This window comes from Miniopterus schreibersii (assembly GCF_964146895.1).
Source record: "Miniopterus schreibersii genome assembly, chromosome: X".
NCBI classification, from domain to species: Eukaryota; Metazoa; Chordata; class Mammalia; order Chiroptera; family Miniopteridae; genus Miniopterus; species Miniopterus schreibersii.
The window spans coordinates 75,384,829-75,406,184 of NC_138104.1; the positions used below are offsets into that span (position 1 = coordinate 75,384,829).

Genomic DNA, 21,356 nt, shown 5'->3' on the forward strand with positions numbered 1-21,356 from the left:
ATTAAATTATTTAATGAATGAAAGTGATTAAACAGTGCACCTGTTCTATATTAACTGCTACCCAAGTGCAGACAAAGTTCTTTTATTCCTAGTTTGTTGAATGTTTTTATCATGAAAAGATGTTGGACTTCGTAAAATGCTTTTTCTGTGTTTATTGATATGATCATGTGGGTTTTGTCCTTTATTCTATGAATCTGATGTTTACATTAATTGATTTTCATGCAAGTTGGGCCACACTTGCATTCCTGGGTCAAATTCCACTTGATCTGATATATAATCTTTTTACATGTTGTAGGATTCAGTTTATTAGTATTTTGTTGAGAAATATGGTATCCATAATCATAAAATATATTGGTCTGTAGTTTTCTTATGCTGTCTTTGCTGGTTTTGGTATGAAGGTAATAGTAGCCTCATAGAATGAGATAGACAGTGTTCCCTTCTCCTCTATTTTCGGGAAGAGTTTGTGAAAGATTGGTGTTAATTCTCTTTAAATGTTTGTTAAAATTCACCAGTGTGGCCCTGGGCCTTTCTTTGTATGAAGTCTTTTTTTTTTTTTTTTAATACATCTTTATTGATTTCAGAGAGAGGAAAGGAGAGGGAGAGAGATAGAAACATCAATGATGAGTCATTGATCAGCTAGCCCGCAACCCGGGCATGTGCCCTGACCGGGAATCGAACCCTGATATCCTGGATCCTAGGTCGATGCTCAACCGTTGAGCTACACCCTGCCACGCTGTATGAAGTCTTTTTAAAATTATTATTTCTAATTCATCTCTTCGCTTATTATAAGTCTATTCAAATTTTCTATTTTTTCTTGAGTCAATTTTAGTAGTTTGTGTCTTTCTGGGAATTTGTCCGTTTCATCTAGGTTTTGTAATTTGTTGGCATACAATCATTTGTAGTACTGTCTTATAATCCTTTTTATTTCTGTAAGGTTAGTAGTTATATCCCCTCTTTCATTTGTGATTTTAATAATGAGTTTTCTCTTTTTTTCATAGTCTAAAGGTTTGTCAGTTTTGTTGGTCTTTTCAAAGAGCCAACTTTTAGTTTCATTGATTTTCTCTATTGTTTTTTATTCTCTTCCTTCTTTTATTTCCACTTAATCTTTTTTTTAAATACTTACCCAAGGATATGTTTTTAATGATTTTTTTTTTTTTTGATTTTTTTTTGAGAGAGAGAGAAAGAAACATCGATGTGAGAGAAACATGCCTCCCTTATGTGCCCTGACCAGGAATCAAACACACAACATTTTAATGTATGGGATGATGCTCCAACCAACTGAGCCACCTGGCCAGGGTTTACTCTAACCTTTATACTTCTCTCCTCCTGCTTGCTCTGGGCTTAGTTTACCCTTATTTTTTTAATTTATTAAGATGGAAGACTAGATTATTGATTTGATATCTCTCTTCTTTTTAAATATTTACATTTACAACTATGAATTTCCCTACTGGCACCACTTTAGCTGCATCCCTTATGTTTTGGTATGCTGGTTTTTCTTTTACATTCATCTCAAAGTATCTTCTAATTTCCCTAGTGATTTCTTCTTTGACCCATTGGTTATTTAGGAGCATGTTGTTACTTTCCACATATTTGTGAATTTTTTCCAAATTTCCTCCTGTTATTGATTTCTAATTTCATTCAGTTGAGGTCAGAGAACATTTATATGACTTTAGTACTTTTAAGTTTATTAAGATTTGTTGTGTGCCCTGGCCAGTGTGACTCAGTTGGTTGAGCATCATCCTGTGCACCTAAAGGTTGCCAGTTCCACTTCCAGTCAGGGCACATGCTTGGGTTGTGGGCTTGATCTCCCATAGGGGGCATGCAAGAGGCAGCCAATCTATGTTTCACTCTCATATCTATGTTTCTCTCTCTCCCTCTCCCTTCCTCTCTCTAAAAATCAATAACAAAAAACTTAAATTTAAAAGAAAGATTTGTTTTGTGGCTTAACATATAGTCTGTCCTGGAGATTATTCCATGTGTCCTTGAGAGAGTGTGCATTCTGCTGTTGTAGGGTGGAGCATTACATAGATGTCTGTTATGTCTAGTTGTTTTATAGTGTTGTTCAAGTTTTCTCTTTCCTTACTGATCTCTGTCTGGTTATTTTATGCCTTATTTAAAGTGAGGCATTGCCCGGCCGGGCGTGGCTCAGCGATTGAGCATCGACCTAGGATCCAGGAGATTGGGGTTCGATTCCCGGTCAGGGCACATGCCTGGGTTGCGGGCTAGGCAGCCGATCAATGACTCTCTCATCATTGATGTTTCTATCTCTCCCCCTCCTTCCCTCTCTCTGAAATCAATAAAGATATGTTTAAAAATAAATAAAATAAAGTGAGGCATTGATGTCTCCAGTTATTATTGTTGAATTGTTTATTTCTTCCTTCAATTCTTCCTGTTTTGCTTTATGTATTTTGGGGCTTTGTTGATAGGAGCATATGTGTTTATCATTGTTATATATTTTTGATAGATTAACTCTTTTTTGTTTGTTTTATTTTTGTTGATTTTTTTAGAGAGGGGAAGGAGAAGAGAGGGGGGGAGAGAGAGAGAGAGAAACATTAATGTGAGAGACAGATTGGTTGCCTCCCACATGCACCCCAACCAGGGATTGAACCTGAAACCTGGGTATGTGCCCTGACCAGGAATCTAACCTGCCACTTTTTGGTGTACGGGATGATGCTCCAAACAATTGAGCCACACCAGCCAGGGCTAGATTAACTCTTTTATTAGTATAAAATGGCCTTCTTTCTCTCTAGTAACAGTTTCTGTTTTAAAATCTATTTTATCCGATGTTAGTATAGCCATTCCAGCTCTCTTTTGGTTACTGTTTGCATGGTAAATATTTTTCCATCCATTTACCTTCAACTTATTTGTGTCTTTGAATCTAAAGTGTGTCTCTTGTACACAGCATATAGTTAGGTTATATTTTTTATCTATTTTGCCTACCTCTGCCTTTTAATTGGAGTGTTTAATTAATTTACATGTAATGTAATTAGTGGTAAGGTAGAATTTATGTTTGTAATTTTGCTATTTGTTGTCCATATTTCTTATGTCATTTTTTGGTATTCCTCCTTTAATATATACTTTTATGTTGAGTAGATATTTTGCACTGTTTTTTAAATGAGTTTTATTATCAAATGTAAGTATTCTACAAAAACTCAACAGTGTTATAAATGTTATGGCCTATCAAAGTCTTTCAGAGCTTTGGGCAGACAGCTACTTAAGGCATCAAGTATAAATAACTTTTTCTGATCTTAAGTGCCAGTTGTCACCAATTTTCATGTTTTTTCAAAAAATTATTTTCTTAGTAGTTTCCCTGGAGATTAGAATTAACATCTTTATTTATACCACTCTCACTTGAATTAATACTAATTTAATTTCAATAATATATATATTTTTAAATATATCTTTATTGATTTCAGAGAGAGGGAAGGACAAGGAGTGAGAGAGATAGAAACATCAATGATGAGAGAGTCATTAATCGGCTGCAGCCCACAACCCGGAGCATGTGCCCTGACCGGGAATTGAACCCAGATCACCTGGATCCTAGGTTGACACTCAACCGCTGAGCCACACCTGGCCGGGCTAATTTCAATAATATTTTTAAATTTCCTCTTCCTGGACAGGTAGCTCAGTTGGTTAGAGGGTTGTCCCAATATGGCAAGGTTGCAGGTTTGATCCCTGCTCAGAACACATACAAGAAGCAACCAATGAATGCATAAATAAGTAAAACAACAAATCTATGTTTCTCTTTCTCACTCAAATCAATAAATAATTTTTTAAATTTCCTCTTTATAGCTTTTTTTCTTACCCCTCCTTTGTGCTATAATTGTCATACAAATTATATCTTTACACATCATGTACCCATGAAAATAGATTTATAATTATTGCTTGATGCAGTTGGTGTTTAAATTAGATAGAGGCAAAAACTGTTACGAACAAAAACATGCATTCATACTTTTTTTAATATTTACCTGTATAGTTACTTTCATGGGTGCTTTTTATTTCTTCATATGCATTTGAGTTACAGTCTAGTGTCATTTCATTTCAGCCTGAAAGACTCTTAGTATTTCTTGTAGAAATGTGCTGGTGATGAATTATCTCCGTTTTTGTTTATCTGTCAATGTCTTAATTTCTCCTTTATTTTTTTACATTTTTAATTTTTTTATTACGATTTAATTTAATATTATTTTGTATTAGTTTCAGGTGTACAGCATAGTGGCTAGATAATCATATACCCTACAGAATGTTCCCTCTGATATTTTCAGCACCCTACTGGCACCAGACATAATTATTACAATATTATTGACTATATCTTTTATGCTGTACTTTATATCCCCACGACTATTTTGTAACTACCAACCAGTACTTCTCAATTCCTCACCTTCATTTTTGAAGTATAGTTTTGAAGGATATATAATTCTAAGTTGACAGTCTTTTTCTTTCAGTGCTTTGAATATGTTTCACTGCCTTCTGGCCTCCAAGGTTTCTGATGAGAAGTCAGCTATTAATCTTACTGAGGATTGCTTGAATGTGATGAGTCACTTCTCTCTTTGTCTTTGGCCTTTGTAAGTTTGTTATGATGCATTTAGATGTAGATCTCCAGGAGTTTATCCTATTTGATGTTCAGTGAGCTTCTTGGATGTATAGATTAATATTTTTATAAAATTTGGGAAGTTTTAAAGTCATTATTCTTTCTAAGATTCTTTATTGCACCTTTCTCTCTCCTCTTGCCTCTTGGTACTCCCATTATGTGTGTATTGGTATGTTTTATGGTGTTCCACAGGCCTCTGAGGCTCTGTTCATTTTGTTTATTTTTTTCTTTCTCTTCCTCAGATTGGATAATCTCAGTTGCCCTATCTTCATATTCACTGATTCTTTCCTCTGCCAGCTCAAATCTACTGTTGAGCCCCACATTTTTCATTTCGGTTATTGTATTTTTCCATTCCAGAATTCTATTATTTATCATTTCTATCTCTTTATTGATAATCTCTATTTATTAAAACACCATTCTTATACTTCTGTTTACTTCTTTAGACATGGTTTTCTTCAGTTCTTTGAAAATATTATAAATATCTGATTTATAGTCTGTCTATTAATTTCAACATATGGGCTTCCTCAGGACATTGCCTACTGACTGCTTTATTTTTCTGTGTTTGGAGCATATTTTATTGCTTCTTTGTATAGCTCGTAAATTTTTGTTGAAAACTTAACATTTTAAATAGTATAACGTGGCAGCTCTGGAAATCAGATTCTTCTCCATCCCCAGGGTTTGTTTTTGTTGTTCTTTGGGGTTTTTTTTAGTGGTGTTTCTGAATTAATTCTGTAAAAAGTGTGTTCTTTGTCATATATGGCCACTGAAGTCTCTGCTTCATTAGTTTAGTGGTCAACTAATGCCTGGACAGATATTTCTTTAAAAAACTAGAACCAGTAAGTCTCCAAGCTTTTCCTAATGGGTTCTGTGTGCATGTTGGTGCATGCCTTCAATGCTTAGGCAGGCTATTTACAACTTTGCCTTAGCCTTTACTTCCTATTTGAGCAGAGTCTTGAGGTCAGCCAGAGATCCTGGGCATGCACACAGCCTTATGCAAATTTGTGGCTTTCTAGATTCCCAAGAATATGTCAGAGATTTTTCAGAGCATACTATGGAGATCTCATTACCCAACCTTTTTGTAAGGTTTTTTTGGTCAGCTTGTTGTTTGTCATAGTTGTAATCACTGCCTCAAGCACCTGCTATGTTAAACAGTTGCAGCTGATTGTTTCTACAAAGTACCTTCAGGCAAAGCTGTTCACACAAGGTGAACTCTGAGTCAGATCAAATAGACAAGTCCTGTGATTGGAGTTTTCTAGGAAAGTGCCAGACAGTTCAAAGACAGTCCTCTGAGAATGGAACTTTGAAGGGTCTCCAGCCCTGTTCTGCCTCCTCCTGTGATTGCTAGGCTGCTGGTTTACATCAGGATTGCAAGGCTCTTGATTTTCAAGGTTGTTGTGGAAGTGGGGAGAAGGAGATGGGAACAGGAAAAGTTCAAATGCCACAAAACTTACTGTTCTCTCCCTAGCCGGTTTGACTCAATCATTAGAGCAAGAGAGGAAGGGAAATGGATAGAGAGATAGAAACATCAAGGAGAAAGAAACATTGATCAGCTGCTTTCTGCACATTACGTACTGGGGATCAAGCCTGCAACCCAGGCATGTGCCCTGACCGGGAACTGAACCAGTGACCTCTTGGTTCATGGGTCAGTGCTCAACCACTGAGTGCAGAACCAGCACTCAACCAGCTGGGCACAGCAAATATTTAAAGAAGATTCACAGGTGGAGTCCACTTCCATGGTCTCTCTAGATACAGTCCCTTCTCTGTATTCATAGTCCCTGTGCAGTGAGGAAAGAGAGAGTGCTTTGGGGTGGGAATCAATGGAGCCATGGATGCCAGGATTGTGTGAAAGAAAGAAGACAGTAGTGAGTGAGGAAGTGAAAGGCAGCACAGGAGAGATACGTCATAGTGTGGGAGGTTTTCTTTTGAGGGGCCAACTTCATTGAGATATCATAAGTATGCAGTTCATTGAATTTTTACAAAACAAGCACACTCCTGTCGTCTACACCCAGATCAAGAAACAGAACATGACCAGATAGATTCTCCAGCACAGTTAGAAGTTGGTAGTCTTTGGAATGATTGAGGGGACAGTTGGGGGAAGTTGGTGGGCTTAGGGAGGCTTAGGAGTTTGAGGAAGGTAGAGAGTCCCCAGCTCACTGTGGCTGAGTAGAAGTTTGGGTCTAAGGCAGGAGCCTAAAGATTCAATAGCAGATATTGGGTCACTAGGGAAGGTAGCCAAGTTGATGGCTTCATGTTCTTCTTGCCAGTGCTCAGCCAAGCTCATGTCCCTCAATGGACACTGCAAGGTTGGATTCAGATATGTGGCTTTGCAAGGGTGGCAGGGAAGCACCTGGAGGTGGTTGGCAGAACATTGTTGCACATGCTTCTCCCCATAGTTTCTGCTCTTAGAAGAGAAAGGCAGCAGGGACTAAAGAAGGGCAGAAGGGCCAGGAAACTGGAAGGGAATAGTGAATGGTGAAACAGGGAGGAGTGGGGAGCAGGGAGGAAAGAAGACAGCAAGGAGAGGGGAGCAGGAGCAGGGAGAAGCAGCAGGGGGCAGGGAATAGGGAGCAGGGCAAAGGGCAAGGGACAGGAGAAGAAGTAGGGACTGACAGGAGCAGAGAACAGAAATAACAGGAAAGAGCTGGCACTGTGGATGTAGGCATACCCGAGGGGCACACTCAAGGCCCAGTGGCATCCTTTCCTGTAGATATTCAAGAAGCCTCCCTGAGCCACTTCTAAAGATACACCACTCATTCCCAGAAGTGCAGAGTCCCATCATTCAAAGAGCCTAGAGGGGACAGATACCATGCCCTTATGGTCAGTAAAGTGTGACTAGATATCCTTTGGTTAGGACAGATTGCTGACCAAGAGGTCAGTCCAAAAGATTCAGGACACTATGGGTCAGGGACAGAATGTGCTGTGTGTTAGGCTTGCCGAGGAGGAACACTCGAGGCCAGATGAGAAGGTAATGGAAAGTTTATTAGGGCATCTGAATACAGATGGTTAAAGCATCTGAACACAGGTGGGTTGAGCCCCTAAAGGAAGTCTCTTTATAGGGTGTAAGGAGGGAACTCTTTGGCACACATGTGGTTTTTCTGAGCAGGAGTGGAGAGTTACCAAGCATACGAACAGGTTGTTGAGTTCATTTATAAGTCACTTTCTCATGCAGGGAAGGGGTGAGCCCTTAGGAACATTAAGTTTTTGTCAAAACCTAACACTGTGGTTGGCTGAAATTGGGAAACACAGTATCCTGGGGTGGGGGGCACTTTGTGGGACAATGCCCCAAGGAGGGGACGCTATTCCAGGGTTGGAACAGAGGGAGACCTGAGGATGAAGAGTTCATGCAAGGTGAGGACAGACTGGCTGACCTGATGAAGAATTCCCAAAGGGGAACCTCTTGGCATATGGTCACCAGAGCTGTTTTGGTGTGCGTGTAGACACAAACATATTGTTCTTTATATTCGGGTACTTCCATGAACCAGGGAGCAGCATAAGAGTACAGGGCAGCTGTTGGTACTAGAATTTGGTGAACTGTCAGGAGCTGCCAACCTTTTTTTTTTTTAAATTTAATCCTCACCCAAGGGTATGTGTTTTTGTTTTTTTAATTGATTTTAGAGAGAGGGGAAGGGACAAGGAGGGAGGGAGGGTGGGAAGGAGAGGTGAGAGAGAAACATTGATTGGTTGCTCCTGTATGCATCCTGACTGGGGATTGAATCCACAACCTGGGTATGTGCCCTGACTGGGAACCAAACCCATGACTTTTGGGTTTACGGGATGACACTCCAACCGAGCCACAGCAGCCAGGGCAGGAGCTGCCAAACTCTTGTAAGCAGCTGAGGCAATAGTGACACAGCCACAAGGGCCAAACCAAGGTCTAGGCCCTTCTCTTACAGTTGTACCCACCAGTGAAGGCTGCCATTTACCTTTTGGTAGCCACGGTTCAGATTCTCCCCAGGGCATAACTGAGGTATACATGCTGACATAGAAATTGTTACTGCAAGGGGGTGTCCCCTGTGCAAGGGAGAAAGCACTGGGTTCTCAAAATCCACCCATCCCAATTTGGGACATACCTTGGGCCCTTGGGGAACCTCCAGAAATGCAAAAGGACAGGGCCACAGAAGATCCAGGGGGCCATGCTTAGAGGTCTAGAATACCCTGGAGGAGACCTGGGTTCTTACTGGCAGGAGAAGTGTGTGAAGGAGGCATGGGCTGATGTACTTGGTTCTAATTTTGAACCCTTACCTGCACTTCACTGCTGTCAAAGTTGATCAGAGAAATGAAGGGAGGAGAGGTAGGAGAAGGGGGAGAAGGGGATTTCCAGATCATACTTTCTGTCCATCTTTCTTATTCCCCAAACAACCACTTCCAAGGAATCTCTCACAGGCCAAGGGGGGAGGGGGCGCAAGGCTGCCCCTTCTTCCAGAGTCCCTGGCTGGGTTATGTGGGGGGTGGGGGTCTAGGACCCCTGGGTTTTTCCCCTTTTACTCCAGTCAGACTCACAGTGCAAAACCTAAGGGTGGGGACAGTAACACCCACAGGTGAGAATGGAGCAGGACATCCTCACTAGATGACATCAGGACAATGCCTGAGGTGAGGAGAGGTGTTAGCAATTGATAGGGCATTTGTCAATGAGCTTGTGGACTGGAGGGATTTGTGAATAGGGGAATTTGCCAGTGAGGTAGTGATTTGCCAGCAGTGTGTAATTTATGAACTAGAGAGCCCTGTGCAAATAGGATTTATAAATTAGTCTAATAAAATATTTTAAAGTATTGAGTAAAGAGATTATCCAGTAAGCTGTGGTTGATAACACAGGTTAAATTATTGACGTTGCAGATCACCAATGCTAATGCAATGTAGAGAATTCTTACCAATACCTCAAATTTTATGTAAAATATAAACATTTTGCACCCCTCATCCCCTCAGCATTGGTCCCTGGGTGCTCCCACCAGGTCATCAGTGACATGGGTTAGTTCCCAGACACTACACAGGGACACTGCCTGCTGAGTGGTAGGTCTTTATTTCATTGTCTTGAAGAAAAAAAGACAGGAGTGGGAAAGAGGGTGAACACTGTGCAGGTTTCGGCTTCTGCTGGGGGCAGGATTCAGGCAATCCGGGGCCGCAGGGACTGCCAGGTGCACATCCCTGGCTTCCGTGGCAGGCAGGCAAGGTGGCGGCTCTGGAAGCCCTTGTCAGAGCCTGTGAGCAGCTGGTCTGTCCACAAGCAGTGAGTGTTACTCTGCAGTTTGCAGGGAATGGATGAGCAGGGAAAGACCTGGAAGAGAGCGGGGAGGCACATCTCTGAGGACTTCTTCTACCCCTTCCTCCCCTATGGAGAACTTTGCCCTCCTCAGCATTCAACATTGAGCTACTAGAGAGACCTCATATCATTCCACCTGGATACAGACTCAAGAACAGTCCCTCCCATTGGGGGAACACTCACTGGACTCAGTAATCCATTAAGTAATCCATTAAGTAATCAGTTCTTAATGGTTGGGGACAGTTGTGGTGATCATTCAGATGGATCTCCTGAGAACTGTCCCATAGGATAGGGAACAGCTAGTGGGTGGAGAACTTAAGCATAGGAAGGAGCTGTGGGGCTCTCAGATACAGCCACTGGGTCAGAGGACATTCAGGGACATCAGGGAACAACCCTGGAAGAGTCAGAAAGGCAATGCCACTTGCCCTCATGTAACAGTCACAGCTGGAGAGCAACAATCAGATGTGCTGAGAAAGAGTCAGTGGGTTGAGGGACAACACTTTGGGTTCTTGGAGAACATTCTAGGGAACCAAGAAGCAATCCAGGGGGAGGCAGTCAGGAACAAACATCAGGGACTACAGAATAGTCACAAGGGAGAGTCAGAGGAACAGAAAGCAGCCCGAATAGCAAATCCCCAGGTATGAGGCACGGGGCAAAGGAACAACCGGAATGTCCAGGAGAACAGTCTCAAGTTTGGGGGGACAGCAAGAAAAGCTCAGGGACAACACGAGGGGGTGTGGGGAGCACCCATGGGGAAAAGGAATAGCCTGAGGGAGCAAGAAACAAGCCACGAGTATAGGGAAGAGCCCAAGGAGCCCTCTCCAGATGGGAGGCGGGGACCCAGCACTCACTGTGCATTCTTCACAGCCAGCAGTGTAGAGCTTGGTGAAGCCCTGCCGCTGAGCGAAGCTCAGACTGCTCCAGGGAGCTACAAAACTGCAGGTGGTGATGTGCAGGTGCCCGTTCCACAGTTGCCCTGGAGGAGGGGATGAACAACAGGCAGCTTCTGATTGTCTGGGCCAGGGAGCTGGCGGGGGGCACCTGATTGGCATCCCTGGAGCACAGACCCAGCTGGAGGCCTTCTGATCGGCCAAAATTGGGGCAGTCCCCATTTCAACTGGGACCCAGTCTCGCCCAGTCAGGGCTGCCAGGCAGCGTCAGAGGGATGGGTGGTGTGGCCAGGACAAGGGAGTGGAGCCTCACCAGCGATGAGAAACACCTGGCTGCGGTTCTGAGACCTGTGGAAGTATCCGCACACGCTTTCCATGGCTGGGGTGTAGACGAACTGGATGTCAGGGACATCCCCCAAGGCGTTGAACCCTTTGAACATCTGTGGATGGATGAGAAGAGTCTCTTTTACTGACATGATCCTCCCACTCCACCTTCTTCATATAGCATCCTGAGATCACAGCTAACTTCATGGCCAAACGATGGCCAAAGGCTTTTTTTTTTTTTTTGACTGGGAGGAAAACGTTAGGAACTGCTGAGGAAGGGGCAGGAGGAATACCTTGATCATCTTGATCTCATAACGCTGATATAAGGTTGTCTGGTTGACTTCTGCTGTCCCTATGAACTTAGCCTTGATGACTGCAGGAGAGGAGGAGGAAAAATAAGTCAAATGGAATGCGTGAGCCAATAAAAAGAAAACAATTATAATAGTCATATTAGCAAGCGCATACCTAAATAGGGGTCGCTGGATGCCAGACAACACACTAAGAAATTTACACATTTGTTAATTGATTCACCCAGATACTGAGTGCCTACTCTTTGCCAGGCTCTGCTTTGAGCCTTTTTCATATATTCACCATGTGTTCATTCACTCAATGAATATTTTGGAGCACCTGCTGTGTGCCAGGCACTGTTCTGGGTGTTAGGGACACAACAGTGAACAACACACAGAAATCCCTTCCCTTGTGGAGCTCACAATCTAGCCAGGAGAAGACAGACTAAACACAAGCAAAATAGAGGTCTATGGAATGTTAGAGTTATTAAGTGTTATGGGGAACTTCAGAACTGGGTAAGGGGGATCAAGAGTACTAGGGGACAGGGGTTAAAATTTTGGGAAGGTAACATTTGAGGCAGTCATCCATATGGATACCTGGAGGGAAGGGTGTACCAGGGAGAGGGAGCAGCCAGTACAAAGGCTGTGAGGAAGGACTGGGCTGGAGTAATAAAGGAAGCAAGTGAGGATGCTGGTGTGTCAAAGCAGAGTCAGGGCAGGGTTGAGTGGAATTGTTCTAGAGGTGAGCACCATCCTGAACCCCACTGGACTGAGAGGGAAATCAAAGCACAGTGTGGGAGCAGAGTGGGGTACACTCACCGATGTCGGAGCTGCAGAAGGCCATCTGCGGGTGGGGTGGGGCACAGGTACAGGCCCTGCTAGGGGCTGTCAGACACAGCAACAACAGGATGCAGGAGGCCAGGGACGTAAAGGGGGCCATGATGGGTTCTGCAAGGGTGGGGAGGAGGGGTCAGGAGGCTTCCAGCACAGCTGATCCAAGGACCTGGGAAGGCCTTCCACCCCATCCTGCCCTCCCCCAGCAGCCTGGACCGGCATTAGGCTGCCACACTTGGGCTAGAGGGGTTGGGGAGTTTGGGGATTTTAAGGGGGTGGGTATTTGAGAGCCCAGAGGATTTTAGGGGCCTAGGGGATTGGGGGAGTTTCAGGATTGTGAAGTTTGAGCGATTTAGGGGACAGGGTAAGTGGAGAAGATTATGGGGTTGTGGTGTTTGAGGAAAAGGGGTCTGGGGGAGTTTGAAGACTTAGGGGGTTAGGGAAGTTGGAAAGTGGAGGAGTTGGGGTAAGGAATTTGGGGTTTGGGGAACTGTAGGAGTTTGGGGGCAATTTGGGAGTTTTGAGGTTGTGTGTATTGAGAGAGAGAGGGGGAGGGGGAATTGAGGGAGGCTGAGGAATTTGGAGGAGGTTGGGGGTTTAGGGAGTTGGCGCAGTTGGGGGAACTTAAGCGGGTGGGGGTAAAGGGGGATCTGGGAGCAGAGGAAGTTTTGAGGTTGAGGGAGTTGAGGACTTAGGAGCCTAGGGTATTCAGGGAGCTGGGGGAGTTTGGGGAGCTCCAGGGGTTTGGGGGTGGGGGACTTGGGGAGGAATGAGGGAATTTAGGGGAGTTGGCCGATTGGGAGGCATCTATGATATTAGAGACTCATGAGCATGGGGGATTTGGGATGGATATCAGGAGTTTGGAGCAGATCCAGGCGCCCACACCGGCCCTCTCCCCCTTGACCAGCCCACGGTGCCTGCCTTTCAGGCTGAGCAGCCAGGTGTCCAGCAGCAGGAAAGCTCCAACCCAGGCCCAGACCCAGGCCCTGCAGCCGCCCAGCCCGCTGCCTACCTCTGATGTAGCCTCTCTCGACGCTGGGTCCGCGGCGATGGCGGCAGGGCCTGAGCAGCGGAGGATAAATGTCCACGCGAGGGGCGGGGGTGGCAGCCTTGCGGAAACCACAGGCCTCTAGGCTTCCTGGATGCATTACTCATCCGCCCACCGTCAGTGGTGGCCAAGGGGCGGGCCTAGGGCTGCCGAGACGGAGCTTCACCCCCCTCCTCGCCCTCCCCCTGGGCTTCTCCTTGGTCATCACCCTCCCCCATCTCCAAGTTCGGTCCCAGTCCTTAAAGACAGGCTCAATGGAGTGCTTAGAATCAGGATTCCCCCAATGCAATTCCCTAAAGTCTCCAAACTCTCTCCATTGTCTATCCAATCACAGACCGAAAACTCCTCATGGCTGGAGCCGAATTAGCCTATTTCGTCAACAAACATTTCTTGTGCAGGTACTCTATACTAAGCACACACAAAAATTCCTCTTTGGTAGAGCCGACAAACTGGTGAAGGGTGGCCGAGGCAGAGACTAAGAGGAAGCAGTGGAGGGAGATAAGGCAGGTGAGTGGAGGAGGGATACACTGTGGGGTAACTGAGGCACGGAGAGATTGACTAATTCAGGTTCACAATTAATAAGTGGCAGAACTGGATTTGAACTTGGGTGGCCTGGAGCCAGAGCCCGGGTCTTAACCCTGCTCAAAAAACACAGGCAAATAGCATTTATTTAGCACTAACTGCTTACCAGGCACTCATCATAATTTATCCCACTTAATGCTCACAATTTTTGAGACAACATAGGTGGACCTAGAGTGTATTATGCTAAGTGAAATAAACCAGAGAAAGACAAATACCATATGATTTCACTTATATGTGGAATCTAAAATGCCAACCAACCAACCAAAACAAAACAGAAATATACTCATAGATAGAGAATAAACTGGTGATTGCCAGAGTGGGGGAATGGAGTGGGTGAAATAGGTGAAGGGGATTAAGAAATACAGACTTCCAGCCCTGGCCAGTTTGGCTCAGCGGTTAGAGCATAGGCCCTCAGACTGAAGGGTCCTGGGTTCTTATTCCAGCCAAGGGCACATACCTCGGTTGCAGGCTCTTTCCCCTGCCTGGAGGCAATCAATCATGTGTCTCTCTCACATCCATGTTTCTCTCTCCTGCCCTCTCTCTCTCCCCCACCTTCCATTCTCTTTAAAAGTCAATGGAAAAATGTCCTCGAGGACTAACAACAACAAAACGATGGTTCTGAATTGTACCCCCTCCCATTTTTTTTACAATCAGTCCTTTAATATACAAATAAAAGGGAAATTAGAAAAAGAAGAAGTACAGACTTCCAGTTATAAAATAAATAAGTCATGGGGATGCAATGTATAGCACAGGGAATATAGTCAATAGTATTGTAATAACTTTGTATGGTGACAAATGCTAACTAGAATTATCATGGTGATCATTTAATAATGCATAAAAATGTTGAATCACTATGTTGTACATCTGAAACTAATATAATATTGTATGTCAACTATAATTCAATTTTTTAAAAATATATCTTTATTGATTTCAGAGAGAGGGAGAGGGAGAGAGAGAGATATAAACATCAATGATGAGTCATTGATTGGCTGCCTCCTGCACGCCCCCAACTGGGGATCGAGCCCACAACCTGGGCATGTGACCAGGAATCGAACCCTGATCGCCTGGATCCTAGGTCGCTGCTCAACCTCTGAGCCACACCTGGCCAGACTATAATTCAATTTTAAAAGCTCATAATAAGCTTCTGAGATGGGTACCAGTATTATTCCCATTTTACAGATGAGGAAAATGAGGCATAGAGAAACTGAAGAACTTCCACAGGATCACAGGGCATGGCTGGGATTTGAATTTAGGTTAACTGGTCCCAGGATCTTAATCCAGGCTTGGCAAGCGGGGAAGGTGCTGGTGAATTAATGAGCCCTGGGGGGGGGGAGTTGAATGGTGGTGAAAGAGGCTAGTGAGTCAGGAGAAAACTGATACCCTCCCATCCTGCCCTGCCCCTTCCCCACCAACCCCTCCCTACCGTGCCCCTAGTAGGGGGTGGGGTGAAGCAATCCCTGCCTGCCAGCTTCCAGATGCTACCTGAATCTTCCCTAGGGTCCTGGGAAAGGGCTCTGAGGGCCGATTAACATCCTTTGTTGTTCAGGAAGGACAGACCAATAATGATGGTAGTGATGATAGCAGTCACTCAGTCACAGAGCATTTACTGTATACTGTGCCCTGAAGTCTTTGTGTAAATTCTTTTATTCAGTCTCCATTACCCTATTGCTAATTAAGCTGGATTAACTCTGGGAGGTTAGCCCAATCAACAGCAACACCATCGCCACAACAAAAACTACCACCAACACTTATGGAGTGCTTAATGGGTATCAAGCACTGTTCTAAAATCTTTGTAAAGTACTTTATCTCTCAGTCAATCCAGATTGCCTTCTTGTTAATGTTGGCTAACCAAGAGATGATAAACCAGTAATAATAATAGTACCCAACACTTTTGGAGGATGCAGACTTCCTGTGTGCCAGATATCGTGGTAAGCATTTTCCCCCAACATAACTAACCTATTCCTCACCATATCTCTGTGAGTTAGAGACTGTTCATATTCTCATTATGCAGAGGAGGAAACTGAGACACACAAAGGGCTGAGTGACCTGCCCAAGAATGAGAGTGAAGAAATAACTGTTGGGGAGACAAAAACCAGGGGGGAAGACGTAAACCAGGAATTTGGAGAAGCTGATTGTGAAAGTGGAAGAGAGTGAATGAGACAGGGGGCTGAGTAAGCCAGTGGTGGAGCCAAAGGGAGAAGTGAGGGAAGGGAAAGTCTTGCTGCAGCCCCTCGCTCCCCCTGGTTCTGACGCCAGCTTTGTGACTCTGAAATCTGAGTCAGCACAGTTTTACCCACTGTCTACATGTGAGGGGTTGTGTAGATCCAGGTTATTGTACAGGTTTTGAAACTGGTGGGGTTTCGTGGAGGGGTGTCCAGGTGTGTGACTGTCTGGGGAGGTGGATGAGAGTTGGGGACCATGAGGCCCAACTGTGTGTGCAGAAAGTGCACCACGTTCTTGGGCCTGATTGTGCCCTTTGTACAGATCAGGAAACTGGGGCCCAAAGAGAGTTAAGTGAGCTGCCAGGGGTCACACATGATTTTAGGAAGAGGAGAGGCCAAGATTCAAAGCTAGGGCTCTCCAGAGGAACCGAGTGCAGAGCTCCACTCATGCATACATGTGTGGGCACACATACACATGTCCACAGTGTTGTGTTCAGGCCCAGGCCCAGAGGAAATAAGAAGGGTTTATAAAAAGAGGAGCCTATGGGGTGGGGGGTGCTTGTGTACAGCTCTCTGCTGTGTCTGTCCCTGAAAGTTGCCTGTGTGCCTTTAGGTGGTATGTGTGTGGTATATGCGTGGACCTGAGTGTTTTGTGTAGCCCTGTTTTGTGTTGCTTCTAGGAGTTGTGTGTCTGCCTCTGTAAAGCAGGTCTAGGTTGTACGTTTCTCCCCTCTGTGAGCTGTGAGTGTGTCAGCAACCGCCTCTGCAGTGTTTCCCTGCAATGCTATCTAGAGGATCCCAGTAAGCCCATCCCAACACGGTGCCTCTCAGCGCCCCATAGTGACGCCAATCATTTGGGAAATGAGGAAGGTGGGAGTGCAGAGGGAGGGCAACGCCTCAAGGTCAATCGGCCACCCTGAGCCTGCGGGCTTCCTGTGCCTGTCGGGAACCGGGAACCACTGCCGCCCCAGCCGCCCCTCCGGGAAAGCCATCTCTCTGCCCTGTGGGGCAGCTGTCTGTGCAGCAGATGGAGGGCGTGGCCCCGCGCACATCCGTACTATGTTGGGGCTGGGGTTGCCCAACCTGGTCCTCTTGATCCTGCCCAGGGTCAGGGGACACTTGACATGTGTGTGCGTGCACACTCCCAGGAGGGTGGTCTGTATGCTTAGGAGGGTTGTGGGGTCTCTGGTTATGTGTATGACTCTCTGTACATATGGCAAGGCACGTTGTGTCCCTAGATACACTTTTTGTGTGCCCAGGAGTGTGGTGTGGGTCTCTGTGTTATAGGTCTCAGTTGTTCTGTGAATAACTAGAAGTATGTGTACCTTTCTTTGTATAAGGTGTGGGTCCTTCTATTTGTTGTAAGTATGCCTAGAAGTGTTGCGTGTGCGTCTGTGTTGACTATGTGCCCAGTTCTGTTACGTGTGCTTCTCAGAGTTGTGTATGCTTCTGCATTCTGTGGTTGTGCCCTGAGGTTTGTTATTGTATTACTGGGTAATCTTTCATGATGTGCGTGTCCTTCTAACTGTTGTGTGGATTTGGGTGATGGGAGGGGGCTGTGTGGGTGCCTGCACCCAAAAGCGTTGACTGTGTTCTGCTGGGCAAGGAAGCTGGCCAGAAGCTCTAGCCCCTACCCCACACCGTGAGCACCAGGCTGGCTGAATGACTGTGGGTGTCTACGCAATGGAGAGCAAGATGTGCTCTGGAGCCTGTGTTAGTTGTAGGTCTCTCCATCTCGAGGGTCTCAATGTGCATGGGCATCTCTGGGTTTGCTTGTGTAGATCTGAGTTTTGAGAGTCTGTGTGTCTCTAGGTTGTGTCTGTGTGTGGACAAGGCTTACATACAAGGCCTGACTGAGGGGTCCAGTTGCTACATGCTCACCACACCTCCATGCACACACAGGCACATACTCACTTCTCTATCATCCAGTCACTATATAAACAAACTTTCCCTTTTCCGGAAAAGGCCCCCACCCTTATCCCATGCCTCTGCTTGGGAAAGCAGAGGCGGGAAGTCTGGGGGGTGGAGGGAGGGACAGGCAGACAGGGCTCTGGGTTTGATTCTGAGCTCAGAGGTGCTGTGTGATCCCCGAGCTGCTCTCTGCCTGTCTCTGACCTGCCCCTTCTGGGAAATGGCTCCTAATATGTGGCTCCTGCTGGGTGGACTCCCCTCAGCACCACCCCCACCCCTGGCAATCAGCCCTCCTGCCCTGACCATTTTCTGCCTTTCCACCCTACCAGCTCAGCAGCACAACGTACCCCGTGGTTGTCAAGATGGGGCATGCGCACTCTGGGATGGGCAAGGTGAGTCCTCGGGTTGGGTGTGTCCCTGTGTGTTTGTAAATGTATGTAGATGTATACTGTGTATTCAGTGTACACCAGTAATTCTGTATGATTGTGTGTCCTGGGGTGTTTTTATCTATTTGTATCTTTTCCCTCACATTTGTAGATTTTGTTGGCCCAGTTTTCTATCATGCACTTGGCCAGTTTTATGTGTCCTGTTATTTTGTTAGTGTATACAGCATTGTATCTGTGTATATGCATGCTTCTGTGTTAAACACACACTATGTAATCTTTTGTGTTCAAGGGTCTTGGGGTCCTGTGTGCTTTTCATCCCTCTGATTTTGTCTCTGTGTATGTAGAAAGCAGACTTGTAATTTGTATGTTGGAAGGTATCCATGCTTCTGTTTGTTTATTGTATGTACCACTGATTTTGTGTCTGTATAGATATACTGCATATACACACAATTTTGCCACAGCTCTATTGAGATATAATTCACATACCATAGACCCAACTTTGTGTCTGTGCATACATGTAAAAGCCAGGCGGCCCAGAATTATGCATTCATGAGTGCCTTGGTGTGTCCACCAAATTTTTTGTGTACTCAGCTCACCTGTGTCATTTGTGTGCACCCCCCTGCCCTGAGGCACCCCCATTGCCACCCCGTCCTGCCAAGGCCCTGATCCCCACCCCACCGACAGGTCAAGGTGGACAACCAGCACGACTTCCAGGACATTGCAAGTGTCGTGGCACTGACCAAGACATATGCCACTGCCGAGCCCTTCATTGACGCCAAATATGACGTGCGCGTCCAGAAGATTGGGCAGAACTACAAGGCCTACATGTGAGTAGAGAAATCAAGGCCTAGGTAGGGGTCTCCTGCTTTACCCTGTGTGGTTCAGGTCCCCCTGAGCCTCTCTCCTCTCTCATCTCCCAGGAGGACATCAGTATCAGGAAACTGGAAGACCAACACCGGCTCTGCAATGCTTGAGCAGATTGCCATGTCTGACAGGTGGGTGGCCTGAACTCCAGGTGGGGGGGAAGTAGTGAGGGTAGGAGTGTGGCTGCCCAGGCAAGGCACTGACAGGCTTTCTTGCCCCACATGTTGCCAGGTACAAGCTATGGGTGGACACATGCTCAGAGATTTTTGGGGGACTGGACATCTGCGCAGTGGAAGCGCTGCATGGCAAGGACGGAAGGGATCACATCATTGAGGTAGGAGTATCCAGGGATTTGGTGGGGGCACAGAGGGAGGAGCAGGTGCACAGCAGCAACAGTTCATAAACTGTGAAGCATTCCATGGCCCATAATGTCCTCAGCGAATGACAAAATGTTTAGTAAACTGTATAGCACCTTGTGAACTGGGACACCCTGGCGAATGGCAAAAACAGGTGCTGGGCTGGATTTGGACCACAGTAGAGTACCTCATAAGCTGTTTAGTACCTTGTAGGAGACAAACCTTCCTCACACTATAAACCAGTGCCTCTCAAACTGAAGCTCATTTCCTTGGCAGCCACTGTGCCTTCTGCCAGTTTAAAGCACTTTGTCACTGTTACCCTCACATGCACTTCCTGCCTCTCCCCTCACTGGGCGTTTTCCTCCCCCAGGTAGTGGGCTCCTCCATGCCACTCATTGGTGACCACCAGGATGAAGACAAGCAACTCATCGTAGAACTTGTGGTCAACAAGATGGCTCAGGCCCTGCCCCGGCAGCGGGATGTCTCCCCTGGCAGAGGCTCCCACAGCCAGGTCAGCTAGTGGTGGGCAGGCCAGCCCTTGATCCTGCTGTGTCACAGAGCTAATCACCAGCAGGCTAAGGGTATCACCATTATGCATGTGGTTGCAATTACCAATTGTCTTAAAAAATTGATAAATAGCTGCTACCCTGACTTCCCTGAGTGCCTCCCCACTCCTCCCCTGGGGGTACCCACCCAACAACCTGATATCCCTTCAGCTCAGCCACAAACACAGCAACACCCAGCACACAGGGAATCCCTGTTATTCTGATTGGCTGATGCTCCATTGGCTGGTAACTATTTTTAACCTCTCCTGCTCCATTCCTCTACCACAGACTCCGTCCCCAGGGGCCCTGCCCTTGGGCCGCCAGACCTCCCAGCAGCCCTCGGGGCCCCCAGCTCAGCAAAGACCCCCACCACAGGGTAAGTGAGGGACAGACTTCCTGGGTGCCTACCATCTGGCAGCCCCCCTATCTCTCATTTGCTGGCTCTCACGTGAACTTTTTCTCTGTCCCTCAGGTGGCCCTCCACAGCCGGGCCCAGGCCCCCAACGCCAGGGACCTCCATTGCAGCAGCGCCCACCCCCACAGGGCCAGCAGCACCTTTCAGGCCTCGGACCCCCAGCTGGCAGCCCCCTGCCCCAGCGCCTACCAAGTCCCACATCAGCATCCCAACAGCCTGTGTCCCAGGCCCCACCACTGACCCAGGGTCAAGGCCGCCAATCCCGGCCAGTGGCAGGAGGACCTGGGGCACCTCCAACAGCCCGCCCGCCTGCCTCCCCATCTCCCCAGCGCCAGGCGGGCCCCCCACAGGCGACCCGTCAGACATCCGTCTCTGGTCAGGCTCCACCAAAGGGCTCAGGGGCTCCACCAGGTGGTCAGCAGCGCCAGGGCCCACCACAGAAACCGCCAGGCCCTGCCGGCCCCACCCGCCAGGCCAGCCAGGGGGGTCCCATGCCCCGCACTGGGCCACCCACTACACAGCAACCACGGCCCAGTGGCCCAGGCCCTGCTGGACGTCCAACCAAGCCACAGCTGGCCCAGAAACCTAGCCAGGATGTGCAACCACCTGCCACGGCTGCTGCCGGGGGACCCCCACACCCCCAGCTCAAGTAAGGGCACCCCACAGCAGCCCTTGCCTTTCTGCTTACAAAACATGCTCCTGCACCAGGAGGGTAGCCCCAGCTCCCAAGCTCCTCAGATCCAGATCCTATCCAGGGGTCCTGAGAGCTCTCTCTCCAGGCTGGGCCAGACCCCTCCCACAAACTATCACCCCTTTCAGTCCACAGAGGCTCTTGCCCTCCATCCCAGGTTCTTTTCCCTCCATCCCAGAGATTCAGTGCCAGAATCCCAGAGACACCCCACTTTCA

The 21,356-nt window shown here is 46.8% G+C and overlaps 2 protein-coding genes across 4 annotated transcripts in view; one reads left to right on the forward strand and one right to left on the reverse strand.

Moving 5' to 3' along the window:
• The window catches only part of SYN1 (synapsin I), a 36,563-nt gene that overhangs the window by 12,995 nt on the left and 2,212 nt on the right, over positions 1–21,356 (forward strand). For all 3 annotated transcript variants that reach the window (XM_081126198.1, XM_081126197.1, XM_081126199.1), the window contains exons 6-12: positions 18,213–18,275; positions 18,954–19,096; positions 19,190–19,264; positions 19,365–19,467; positions 19,860–20,000; positions 20,323–20,410; positions 20,507–21,098. In XM_081126198.1, coding sequence (XP_080982324.1) covers positions 18,213–18,275; positions 18,954–19,096; positions 19,190–19,264; positions 19,365–19,467; positions 19,860–20,000; positions 20,323–20,410; positions 20,507–21,098 — 1,205 coding nt within the window. The remainder of the gene's footprint in view (positions 1–18,212; positions 18,276–18,953; positions 19,097–19,189; positions 19,265–19,364; positions 19,468–19,859; positions 20,001–20,322; positions 20,411–20,506; positions 21,099–21,356) is intronic.
• On the reverse strand, positions 9,590–13,499 carry TIMP1 (TIMP metallopeptidase inhibitor 1). The gene is made up of 6 exons (XM_081126213.1): positions 13,193–13,499; positions 12,166–12,294; positions 11,353–11,432; positions 11,049–11,175; positions 10,697–10,821; positions 9,590–9,860 (listed from the first exon to the last, which is right to left on the reverse strand). Exons 1-6 carry the CDS (start codon positions 13,326–13,328, stop codon positions 9,690–9,692), a joined length of 768 nt encoding a protein of 255 aa, XP_080982339.1. The 5' UTR covers positions 13,329–13,499; the 3' UTR covers positions 9,590–9,689.

Excerpts from the sequence above, each read along its gene's own strand:
- TIMP1 (XM_081126213.1), bottom strand. The coding sequence starts at position 13,328 with ATGCATCCAGGAAGCCTAGAGGCCTGTGGTTTCCGCAAGGCTGCCACC. Across the intron at positions 12,295-13,192 it reads CGAGAGAGGCTACATCAGAG|AACCCATCATGGCCCCCTTT; the intron begins GTAGGCAGCGGG and ends CCACCCTTGCAG. Across the intron at positions 11,176-11,352 it reads ATGAGATCAAGATGATCAAG|ATGTTCAAAGGGTTCAACGC; the intron begins GTATTCCTCCTG and ends ATCCATCCACAG.